This window comes from Rhinolophus sinicus, chromosome 18 (assembly GCF_057876585.1).
Source record: "Rhinolophus sinicus isolate RSI-liver-muscle chromosome 18, RSI-T2T, whole genome shotgun sequence".
NCBI classification, from domain to species: domain Eukaryota; kingdom Metazoa; phylum Chordata; class Mammalia; order Chiroptera; family Rhinolophidae; genus Rhinolophus; species Rhinolophus sinicus.
Window position 1 is genome coordinate 38,536,001 of NC_142518.1, and position 12,829 is coordinate 38,548,829.

Sequence of the window (12,829 nt, forward strand, 5' to 3'; positions counted from 1 at the left end):
AATGTTATTCTATCTAAATTATATGTCAATAAAATTTGTTTTAAAACATAGTTAAACTTAATAAATACCTGTAGGAAACAACAAATTTCCCTTCCACCCTTCACAAGTTTCTTTGCTCTTCTACCTCTCTAGAAAGTCTCTCTGTAATTTAGCAAGTCTTTCTGACTTTGGGCCCTGAGCCACCCTTAACCTGTAGCCCTTCTTCCGACTCCTTCCGCTTGTCTGTGGTGGCCCAGAGCAGGACCTTGGAAGCTCCTCTTTAGGAAATCTTCCCTCCCACATTCCAGCTACATATCCAAGGTGACGATGTTTCTAGCTCAACTCCTCCTTGTCATGAAAGTCTCCTCCTCAGGAAAGCCTGCCTTCGCCATCCGATCTCCCACAGTTACTCTTCATTACATCACCCTGTTTTACTTTCATCATGCCAATCGATATATCCTTTTTAAAAAATATATATTTTTATTAGTTTCAGGTGTACAAAGCAATGTATAATAATAGACATCTAAACTCCTCATAAAGTGATAACACACCCCCCAAGCTACTACCCCTCTGACATCTCATATGGCTGTTACAATACCATCTAGTATCTTCCCTATGTTGTGCTCCACATCCCGTGACTATATAGACCTATATAGTTAGTTATAGTTGACATTCAATATTATTCTACTTCAGCTTCAGGTGTATAGCACAGTGGTCAGGCCTCTACACAGACTAGGACGTGATCCCCCTGATAAGTCCAGTGCCCATCGGGTACCTTACATGATCTTTACAACATTGTTGATTATATTCCCCATTCTGCATTAACTACCAATTTGTATTTCTTAATGCCTTCACCTTTTGCACCCTGCCCCTAACCCCATTCCCATCTATCACCCTGATAGATCTAGTACCTATCTGGCACCATACCTGGTTATTACAACATTATTAACTATGTTCCTTATGCCGTACCCTACATTCCCATGACTACCGTGTAACAACCAATCCCTTCCCCTCTCCCATCCTAAAGAAGTCCCTCTAAGCTTCCTTGTAATACTGATGTGCTGGTGATGAACTCCTTCATCTTTTTCTTGTCTGGGAATCTCCTTATCTGTCCTTCAATTCTAGATAACAGCCTTGCTGGGTTGAGTAATCTTGGTTGTATGTCGTTGGTTTTCATCACTTGGAATATTTCCTGCCAGAAAACTTCCCTAACCTGGTGAAGGAAATGGACATACAAGCCCAGGAAGCACAGAGAGTCCCAAACAAAATAAACCCAGAGGCCAACACCAAGACACATCATAATTAAAATGCCAAAAGTTAAATACAAAGAGAGAATCCTAAAGGCAGCCAGAGATGTATCCCTTTTATTATTATTTACTTCTGAACTTTTTACATGTTTCTGCGTAGCTGGGGAGGAAGCAGCTGGGATTATTTCAGCTGATGGCAAGTTCTCACAGCTCTCTAGTGTCTTCTATCCTATACCTTTGCAGACTTCATTTACAATCTCTGGTATTTGGGGATTTGATTTTCATAAATGTTCAAATGTATCATTTGCCCAAGTGGCATTTTTATTTCTACCTTTTACTTATTTTTCTTCTTTAATTATTAGAACCATTTTCAAGTAGAATTTTAACAGGGGCAAATTTGTGTGGTTCCTGTTGTAACCAGAATTAATCTAATAGGAGCTTTTGTTTGGAAGGAGGTATTATTATGTTAGGCAAGAGAGAAAACACTGCAATACCCCTTTCTTTACCCCTGATTTTTTATTAGGTTTAAGTGAAACTTTGCTCCGTTTTTTTTGTGTTTTTTTTTTGTTTGTTTGTTTTGTTTTTGTTTTATTCCTTGCTCCAAATTTTATTTCCGCTTTCCTAAACTTGTTTCATTTGTTCCCTTCTTAAGTTCTTTAGGCAGGGACTTAATTCACTGTACAGGCTTGCAGGACAATACATTCTCTAAATACTGCCTTGGCAATCGCCCACAAAGTGTTACTGCCATAAAATCAGTCTTGCCAATTATTCCTTTTGTCTCAAATTCCATTATGGTTTGGCGGGGCACTGTTACTGATTCTCTGTATTACAATTTTTGATGTTTTGTTCATCACGGATGTTTTTGCATTATTTATTAATGATTTTTTAAAATAACACATGAAAATATTACTTACCTTATTTATATTACTGAGATTTTGGTGCCCCGTGAGATTTTTGTCCCTGAGGCAAGTGCCTCTCTCACCTCACCTCAGCCTAGTCTTGGCTCTACAGTAACCTCCCAGATAGAGTTCTCCTCTCAACTTTCTTTTGAAATGAACGCCTGATGTTCAGAGAAACAGGAGATAGATAATCATGATTTCCTCCTCCTCCTGCTCCGGTCGTCCCTTTCCTATGACACGTGGGGGTCTCGGCTCAGCAGAAGTCTTTGTCCCTTTCCAACTGTTGGCATTGAGCAAGGGCACATTGCTAATAGGATGCCTGGGAATACATCTCCATTTAGAGAGGTGAAAGTCCAGGTCTCCCCCTCCAGGGATAAACCCCAAGGACCATTGAGCTGCTCCAGATCTTTCTGGCCCAAAGCATTTCTTTCTCTGCTGGAATCTGTCAGTTGGCTCTGGCAAAAATCAAGTTTCCCACCCTGATCTTACCTCATCCATCCACGTAGGTTTCCCTAATAAATTATGGAACAGAACTCAGAATCCTCAAATGTCACAATTGGAGGGTCCTCGGAGACAATTTTGCCCCAACCCCCTCATTTAACAGCACATATGACTTTCTGTGCCTTATTTCCATGGTCTAAAGAATCCGTAAGGCCCCCTCACAATGAAAACCAGGAAACAAGTCAAGAGCCAAGTTAATCAAGAAAGTAAACTAGTCTGGGTCCCAGCTGTGCTCAGGGAGTATTGCGTCATCAGTAATGCAGCGCTGGTCCTGAGGTTTGTTTACTAAAGATTTTCTTCAAGGTCAAAGACAAAGATCTGTGGTTGCTCAACTCCAAAGCTTTGGGGGGTGTGACTGGAAAAGGTTTGATTAGTTTTCATCCGCTCTGGGGAGTTTTAAAGTTCTGCCTTTCCTCTCACTGGTCTAGGCATGGTGAGGAAGCAGGCAGCGTTTGCCTCCATGCCTTTAACCCCTCCCAAAAGTGCCTCTCTGGGTTGCATTCTCAGAGAATCTTGCTTTCAGTTTGAGAATGTATCAGGAGCACTTGCACCTGTGTCAGAATAGGCTTTGAGAGTTGAAACCACGGTCTTGATCTGATCTGCAATGAATTCTAGCATTGTGATTGACTTCTGAGAAGCATGCAGCAAATGTAGAAACTTTCTGCTAGTCGCTAAGGAAACATTGGGATTCACACAGATTGGCTATGAGGAATTTACCATTCTGTAGCGTCCTACTCGGAAAATTTTCTCTCAGACCTATGGAAGTCAAGGAAATCTCATCAACTGAAGGAATTATCTTATAAGGAAGCTGTAGTCACATGTGTATGGGGGGATCAGATCCTATTGTAGTTCTGCATGGTAAATACTAAATAGCCATGCTAAAGAGTAAATACTAATAGCCATGTGCAGTGAACAGTGAGGATGTGTGTGGGGCAAGGTTGGTGGGGGCGTTGCAATATCCATCGGTAATATACTCACATCAGTTTGTTTTTGTGTAAGCTAGCCCATCTGCAAACTCTGAACAGAGACCAAGAAAGCTGAATCCTTGGGATTAGAAGGAGGATGAGAAACTTATGTGTGCAATTCCAGTAGACACAAGGAGTCCACAGATGGCAAAACTCTAAATAGATTGTGAACTCAAATTATTTGGACAAACAAAATTACTTAGAGACACACACATGAGTTATATCCCTGTGTCTTGGGCTGTCAGAAAATAACCCAGTGTTAGAAACATCTGGACACAAGTCCAGCACTGTATTACTGATCCTTGAAATGGGACCCATTCACTTCTTTTGCCTTAGATATATGTGATTGTCGTGCGGGGTCACATGCAGGGTCTCTGGTCCCGCTCCCCACATAAGAACGCAGGACATGGTGAGGCCAAAAAGGAACATCCTTGGAGCCATAGGTAGGGGAGTCATACCACTATGGTCTCATTGGAGGCTGGATTCACACGACGTGCGACCTGCTGTCTGCTTTTCTCCCAACCGGCCGACGACTCTCCTCGACTCCCCTCCCCAGTGTGGCCACGGCAGTTATATTAGTGGCCAATGGCTCAATAGTTACAGCTGACGGCCAACTATCCACAGCTGACAGCCATCTACTACCCGAGCCACCAACTTTCCACGTGAGGCTGAGAGCCTGGAAACTGCTCTCTGGGACTCTGTCCCCACAGTGATCAAGAAAACAATGACGGTGTTTTATGTTGCTGCCCAACTTATTGGACACCCTTTATTTACACAGCCCAACTGTTCAGATATATTGGGAAATTGAGCCGTGTAGCATGTTGTTCAACGGCCTACTGGAGGGGGTGCCCAGCTGGGATGGAATGTTACTAGGGGTGAGGGAGTAACTGGAGAGGTGTTAAGGTGTTGTTTGGTCACAGGTTAGCGAGCAGCCAGTCTAGCAGTTGTTTTTTAGCCACGTTCCCCATGGCTTCATCCAGTTGTCGTTCCTTAGCAAACTTAATGACCTCTTGAAGGAGGTCTCCTACACTGTACCCCTTCTCTGCTGCCTTAGCTGAAACTTCAGGAAGCTGTGGAGAGAGCAGAAAGAGTTTGAGTCATGTGATGCTTTTGGAGAAGAGCTCCAGATGGCTAAACTACCCACCAACCCACCTTTCCATGCATGGCTCTAGGGTTAGAGTAAAACCTGCCACAAATCCAGGACTGACTTTTGTTTTTCCTTGACTCTCCTCTAATGATATTGATAAAAATGACAAAGGTACTTTCTTTTGAGCTTCAAAAAACAAACTGGAATCAATTGTGTTCACTAAATACTTTCACCAGGTGCTGGGTCCTTCAATTAGTCTGTGCTGATTGCTAGGTCAAGGTTATGGGTCGCCATTCCCCAACCTTCCTAAAAATAGTATGAGATTGGAAGTAGGGAAGATCAGCTGGGCTCAGGTACTGGACTGAAAATAATTTGGTTCAGAATTTTATTTCTCTGGAACCCATCAAATGTAGGAATGAAGCTGTGTGTGTCTGAGAGAGAGAGAGAGAGAGAGAGAGAGAGAGACAGAGAGACAGAGAGACAGAGAGAGAGAGAGAGAGACAGAGACAGAGAGAGAGACAGAGACAGAGAGAGAGAGACAGAGAGCGACAGAGAGAGAGACAAAGAGAGAGACTGACTGAGATAACTCACATGTCTATGAATATTAGTCTTCATGGGACTGAGGAGCAGGGCCAGGACTAGGGTGTGGCAAGATAGGTGCCTAGGGCAAAAAAATGAAACAAACAAAAAGCCTCTCTGGGCACTTGTAGAATCTGTGAGTTTGGGGAGGAACTCCCTTTTTCTTTTATTCACTCCCCAGTCCTTGGAGTGCCCTTCAAGCTCAAAATATAAGACTTAAAATTGCTCTCCAGTGTTTATCAACAGTTTTACCAAAGGATCATGATAAAACAGAGCTAATTTTACTCTCCTTCTCTTGGCTGAAATGTGCAGGCCTTCAAGTGTCGAGACCCCGACTTACTTAGTTAATGGTTCGACACTTTTATGTCTTTTTATGAAGTGAACATGGTGAAGAGCAAACTTGAAAAACAATTGGACCACGCTTCCGCTTTAAGTACAATGCTGCCTCCCTGCCCCTCCCCCTGCCCATTCCAACCCTCTTTCTTCTTGTGCCTGTCATTACTTACCTTCTCCAGTTGTCCATCATCATCTCCCATGAAATAGAGCATAGGCACGTTAAATTGGGAGGCTGCAATCCACTGTAGGACAGCTTGGAGCTGCTTCTGCAACTTACTTGTTGAGCATTGATTACTGACAATGACTTCCAGCCCAGGAGGGTACTGACAGTTCTGTGACATTGCACCATCATGACTGCGTCTGGGGCCAGCAGCCTGGTAATTGGGGTTGTTTGCCAACTCTGCTTCTTCTTCCAAGTCGGGAAGGGCTTCCCCATTGTTGTTATACTCGGCCATGATAAGGCAGAGCTTCATCACAGATTCTACCAGCAGATCGATGAATTGTCGGCTCATTTGCTTCAGCCCACTGCTAAAGTCAACTTCTTGATTCTCATGGCATTGTTCTTCCCTTCTCTTGGACATGGAAGTTGTTTTTTTCGACCTGGGCTCAGAACGCTTGTTCTCACCGTCAGATAGCTCATCACAGTTGAAGGAGTCCCCATTAAGCAGTTTCTGAATCAGTGACAAAATGATGTTTGACATATCTAACTTCTGAGAATCTGCCTGTTGAGTCTCCCTTAGCGAGGTAGATGGCCCAGGAGCTCCATGAGATTCTAGGTGTTTCATTGAAAGTGCCTTGGCACTTTGGCCACACCCACTCTTTTCATATTGGGCACTCTGAGTCATGATGTTCATGGTAGAAGCGGGATAGTCTCCTTCAAATGCTTCTTTATCCTTGGTCTGCTGGGTCAGGTGATACTGGATCAACATAAGGGCAGAGGCAATCAAATCCTTTGCCAACGAGTCTGTGGAAGGGCTGATCTTTTCTCTCTTCTCTTCCTTACTGGTGCATGCTTTGCCAGCGATCTTGCCTTGGTTTCTCTGTGTTTGGTTCCACGTGGTCAGGCTCTCCTTGAGGATGTGTTCACCAACTTTTTCAGCATTACTCAATGACTTGCATTTATCAGGGTTTATTTTGTGTTTGTCCCCTTCTTTCATCTCAGCTTTCACGTTGGAGAATTCGAGACTTTGGTTCTTGCACTTGGGATCATGGGACTCCGCTTTCCAAGATGCGTATGACAGACTGTGTGATTTTCTCTCCCTCTTCTCACCGAGTAGAGCAGTGACCAAGCGCTTCAGCATGGCCTCCATGATATCTACAGCATTTTGTTTTCCATGGTTGAACAAATTCCTCTTGACAGCTGAGACAAAGTCAGGGTCAGTCATCAGGACCCCAGTGATATTATGTAGATTACTCAGGCAGGAGTCAATCAAATCGGACACAATTTCCTTGGTGTGTTTTAACAGCACCTTCTTTAGGACCACACAGGCAGGAATTGGTTTTCCAGAGGTGTGCACTTTCAAGGTCTTCATAACAGAAAGCATCATGTCAGATGCTACCTGATTTGCATAAACCATGAGTCCTTTGCTGATAGAATCTGGCAATTCTTTGCTATCTCTTTCGCACATCTGTCTGTCTGCCTTCCTGTTTTTGTGGATTAATTCACTATGCAAAAGCATTTTCTTGCCACCTTCCTGGCACTCCTCTTCAGTGCCCCGCATTTCTGCAGAGGTCATTTCCACGCCATCATGGGCCATTTCAGAAGCCATCTTGCTTACAGCATTTCGGGTGCTGTTTTTCCCCTTGTCTGCAGAGATTGGATACATTAAATGATGAAAGCATTTGCTTCCATCTTCTAACTTCTTGACTTCCTTCCGGACCATCTGCATTGCCAAAGAAGATAGTTGATTGATTGAGGAGGAAAGGCCATCTATTAAACGTTCTCCCTCAGGGGAGATTTCTGTCCTCTGAGTATTAGGAGATTTTGCCAGATAGAGGGAAGGACTCTGATTATTGTTGTTGTTTTGTGGTGCTATCATTTCTAGACGTTGGCGTTGAGGTCCACTGGCCATGTAATCCATGTTCAGTTGATTGGCATAAACACTGCAGCAGTTTCCAGAGGCTAATTTGTGATGTTTACCCTCTGTTTCTTCAACTTTATATTTACAGGTAGAGGCTGTGGGACTCAGTACATGTTGGAAACCCAGGGCATACCTCTGGAGATCGAGAAGGCAATTGAGAGCACTTAGAGGATCAGAGGGAGTTTGTTTGAAAAGGCATACAGATCCCTCCATCTGAAAAAAGAAGAACAACTAAGAGTTCTTTTCCTTATTTTATTTAGAAGATATAGCTTTCTCAACTGCATAGATTAAGGGTTTGGCCTTTAGAATTTACATGGAAACGTAACACACAATTATATCCATTAATACACATTCAAGCACAAGTGGTAGCCACAAAAGCTCGGAGTATATCCAATTGTACACTTAACTACATGCAAGTGTTATCAATATTATTGTCAATTTCATTTACGTATGTGTGCTTATCTCCATATGTGTCCAAAGAATATGGATGTGTCTGTTATGGATGTGTATGTATAACAGTATAACAATTCATGAGTGTGAACATCTCAGTAGATGTGAGAATGTCAGCCTGTATTGTTGGTGTGTGAAAATGTGCTAGTGTTTGTATGTGTTTATGTGTATGTCAGTGCATATATGTGACTAACTGTAAGCACATGTAATAATGTGTTAACATTAATAATGATTGTATATGTCTAATGTATAGACCAACATGTCCTTGTTAGTTTGTATATTTTGTACGTGTGTGAATGTAAAAATATGAGTATGTCAGTCTGTCTCTGAATATGTAAATAAGGAAGTGTCAATTTGATTGATCTGCATATATGTTTGTGATATAAATCCAATGGCATGTATCATGTAACTACAAATGCATTTATATATGGTAAAGCATTATTTCATGTATTAACATACCTACTCATTAATATATTAATGTATAATATATCAATAAATGTATGTTAAGATAGGAATATGTGTTAATAGATGATCGTATAATGACTGTGTATGTCAATAAACTGGGTATCAGTTTGTTATATTTATGTGCTATGTCACTGCTTGAGAATGTGTGTCAGTGTTGTACATGTTCTGAGTATTTGCGTGTGTGTGAATACACGAGCAGGGATGTCATTGTATCTGTGTCAATGTGTGTATCGATGCATACAAACATGTGTTAGTGACTATGTATCACTTTGTTTATGTTTGTATGTGTGTATCAGATGAGGTAGATTTATAAGTGTGTATGTCTATACCCGAATCTCTATGGTCACTGATTTGATCAACACTGGTGTGTGTTAACATGTGTGCATGTTTATACATGGTGTGCATGGATGTGTACATGGATGTTTATGTGTCACATGCGGGCATGTCAGTGCATCGGTTCTATATACCTTTGTATATGAGGGCAAGTCGTTCTTTATGATTATATATATTTATATGTTATCTCAATGCTTGTGTGTATTTGCCAGTATCCCATGTAACCAGGCATGTGTGTGTCATTGTATAAATCATTTTTTGTTACTGTATAGAAATGCACATATTGATGTGTGTGTTGTTTTGTGTAAATGTATATGTAGATACTGTATATATGACCATGTCTGGGTATGTGTGTATGTATTGTACAAATCTACTAAGTGCTAAGTACCATTGCCCTCTTTATCCTTTCCGTTGCTTCATCTCTTTTCACTGAACTCCTGGAAATGTGAGGTCATGATAAAGTGAACTTTGTGCAAAGGGGTTTAAGTTAGAATCAAGGAGATCTGTCTTGTGTGTAGGAAATATGGGTTACTCTTTTAAAAATAAACATCGGGTGTAATTTATCCCTTTCGTAAGACTCCAAAATGGAGTTGCCCCACGCCCCCCCACACCCGCCCCCATGTGAACCCAAAACCCTTTGAAGAATATTTTAGAATTGGTTTTTCTTCCTTTGGGGCCACTCTCATCACTCCAAAGGTGTCTGGGGCCACAAAGGTTGTTTCTGGTTATAGCATGAGCATAGGGACACAGAAAAAGAAATATTTGACTCCTTCATGCTAAAGCCAAATATCCTGTTCCAACACAAGCCACTCCAGGCTTATCGGACGGTGAAGGTGACTTGTCATATGCTCTAATGCCCGCCCCAAATCAGGAGCTTAACAAACATAATTTAGAATATTTTCATAAAAACAACAGGATTCTGTATGTGACAGTGGTGTGCAAGTCTAATTGCTTGTAACTTTATGCTACAGAACAGCCTGGGTAATCTCTTAGACAACAGGGTGGGGACCAGGCAACTGCTGTTCTTGGTTATGGTGGATTCTCTCTGCTCCATATCCTTGTTCTTTCTTATTGGACGCTGGGCAATACGGAGCACACAAGTCCATTACAAGGCAACAAAAAACACCGCAAAGGGTCTTGCTTATAAGTCCATGTCTTTGTTAGGATAAAGATAGAAAGATACTCTTTGGAATACGTACCTGAAATCAGGAAAGGGCATTCTGAGCTCCTGTGATTAGTGTTAGGTACCTGGGTGTTGAGCTTACCTTGACTCTGAACTTCAGCCTGTGTTCTCTACAATGTCATACTATGCAAATTTATTGGCCTGTCTGACAATAGTACTCTTACTGTCTCTGAAACAGAGTCCTCAGAATCATCACAGGGCTCTGGGAATTAGAAAAGGCTGACTCAGAGGCTAAGCATACCTTAGAGCGGTCTTGCTTCTCGGTATCCTTGATCAAAATAATTTCTTTTTCTTTCAGCTTCTCCAGGATGACGTTACCTCCTGAACCAGAACCACCAGCATCCTATGGATTGAGAGATGAGAGGCTTATGAATAGTTGCTTTTTGAAACTTCACCAAGCTGGCCCCTCACCCTGCTACCGCTTCAAAGCATGAATGTCATGTCTCTTATTATCTCTTTTCCTTTTGGAGAAGTAGGCTTGTAATGCTAGCCAGTCTTTAAAGAACGAGATATTTTCCTCTGCACAAATTACTACATTCTTCCCTCCAGGAGGTAGTCACAAAGCCATCCGTTTAGGAATCATATTCCATTAGTCTTTGACCTTTTGGTCAGTTTTTTTCACTGTTCTGACAGGCTATCTTCCATGCTTTAATCCTTTCAGGCCTACCAGCAACTTAAGTGGCTTCTAAAATGAGATTTGGTCTCAAGAATGCCAGTAAATTCTCAACCAGGGATCCTGGCCTCACAAGAATAATAGCGATCCACCGGAGTCCCCTCCACCTTTCCCCCCTCTGCCACAGCCTTTCCCTTTCTTTATGCTGTCACTGATAACCCTCTCAGCAGTTTCCCACCCATTCCAACTCTGAGGGGAGCAGAAAATACATACCTCGGAATCTTTCCCTTCCACATTCAGGGTGGACACATCAATAAAACATATCTGCATCAAATTAGGAGGATAAAATTTAGAAAATTCTAGAGAAAAGACTGTAGGGAGATGAGATCTTTCTGGGAGATGAGAATAGCACCTACCGTATAGGGTTCTTGTGAGGATTCATTGAGATAGTGCGTGTAAAGCTTTTAGTATAGTACCTGGACACAGTGAGTACGCAATAAGTCTTATTAGGCAGACAGAATCTTAGCATTACTGTGTTTCCTGGATGACAATACCTACCTGTCAGAGAGACCCAGAATACAATATCCGCATTTATTGAGAAAACTGAGAAGAGAGGTGACTTGCCCAACTGACACAAACTCAAAGGTGGAGCTGTATTAGAACTCGATTCCCCTGGCTCCCAGTTTAGAGCACTTTCTGCTACACTAGTGTGCCCCAAATGTGGTATATTTTCTATTGATGATGCTATAGAAACTTTAACTGGTAGCTGGAAAACCATTACTGTGTTTAATAGGTGCATTTTTAAATTGCTTTCTGCGAAAAATTCATACTAGAACATCAAACCTGTGATATTATGAGTAATGTTGTTTAAGGTGATGGTAATTTTTAAATGTAAGACAATTTGAAAATCACTGCTGAAACACAAATTAAATAAATAACAATATGAGTGGTACTTGAACGTGATTTAAAACATATGAATTGTATGCAAATCTCTGGAAATTTGGGAAACAGGAAGTATTTTGCCCTCCTGGGGGAGTCCCACTTCAGCGCAACTAACCGATAGTAGGTGATGTCATTACGACGTCCGAGGTTAGGTAATAGAGGCTGGTAACTAGGCAACCACCACTCCTCCCTCCCCTGAGGCTCCGCCCACCTTGTCCCCCTCCCCAGCTACTTGACATCACTCCTCCTCCTGCCCCTCTCTTGATTTGTCCCTGAGTGACACATCAACATGCTGGTCCCTCACAGAGTGTATTGATCTTTGTTGCTTGGAGAAATGACACTATCACCCTCCATTAGTCTATCCCGGGTTCCAGGATATCTGTATTCATACGCCAATCCTTTCTACCCCGTAGTAGGAGTCATTTTGCATCTTACCACTTTACGGTCCTGTTCTTTCTGTTCTTTCGGGCTATAGAGATCCACCTTGCACACGTCTGTGTGGCTGTGTAACCAGTCAATATTTTCAGACATCTGGAAAGAGAAAGTAATCTGAATAGCTGGTTTCTATGGTTTTTAGAAACTGGCTCTGTTGGGGTAAGAATCTCTGGAGGGCTTCCTGAAAGCCATCTGTGTGTTTCACACAGGTGTAGACTAGGTGGGGTGAGCAATGAGGAAAGGACGCTCTGAAAAGCTCGAACTTGATGATCAGGATCATTATCTTTTAGCATCGTCTGTAGTTTCCTTTAATTTAGACTCCCCACACCAAGTGTGGGACCATGGGACTATCGTATTGACTTGGGAGAATACCAATCAGGAAAAATGGCATGCTGAGAAGCAAATTTAAAAGGAGGTCTAGAGACTGTCGAAATGAAATGCGGTGATTTACTTCCACCCAACCCCATTAACTAAATCTTACCTAGCTCCACTTTCTTTACCCGCTCTCGGGTACCTTCAAAGAATTGAGCTCACCTCACCCCCTTTTGCTGAATTTTGGCTAACCCCAGTTCAACCAGTCTTTCTCGTTATATTAAACGAAGTGAAATTAAGCAAATAGCTGTAACCATTATCACATAGGACCACTGGAAAACACTAAAGTCAATACCAGTAGAGTGAATAAATAGCCCTCAAAGAACAGTAAAAAAAAAAAAAGAAATTGATAAAATCATTAC

At 42.0% G+C, this 12,829-nt stretch overlaps 1 protein-coding gene across 1 annotated transcript; it reads right to left on the bottom strand.

Annotated features, from left to right (window-relative positions):
• Positions 1-4,505: 4,505 nt before the first annotated feature.
• On the bottom strand, positions 4,506-12,191 carry LOC148754597 (A-kinase anchor protein 4-like). The gene is made up of 5 exons (XM_088795217.1): positions 12,096-12,191; positions 10,992-11,042; positions 10,347-10,448; positions 5,764-7,887; positions 4,506-4,661 (listed from the first exon to the last, which is right to left on the bottom strand). Exons 1-5 carry the CDS (start codon positions 12,189-12,191, stop codon positions 4,506-4,508), a joined length of 2,529 nt encoding a protein of 842 aa, XP_088651343.1.
• Positions 12,192-12,829: the final 638 nt, after the last annotated feature.

Coding starts and splice junctions, on each gene's coding strand:
- LOC148754597 (XM_088795217.1), bottom strand. CDS start 12,191: ATGTCTGAAAATATTGACTGGTTACACAGCCACACAGACGTGTGCAAG. Junction 10,449..10,991: donor TGGAAGGGAAAGATTCCGAG/GTATGTATTTTC, acceptor CTCAATCCATAG/GATGCTGGTGGTTCTGGTTC. Junction 7,888..10,346: donor AGAAGCAAGACCGCTCTAAG/GTATGCTTAGCC, acceptor TTCTTTTTTCAG/ATGGAGGGATCTGTATGCCT.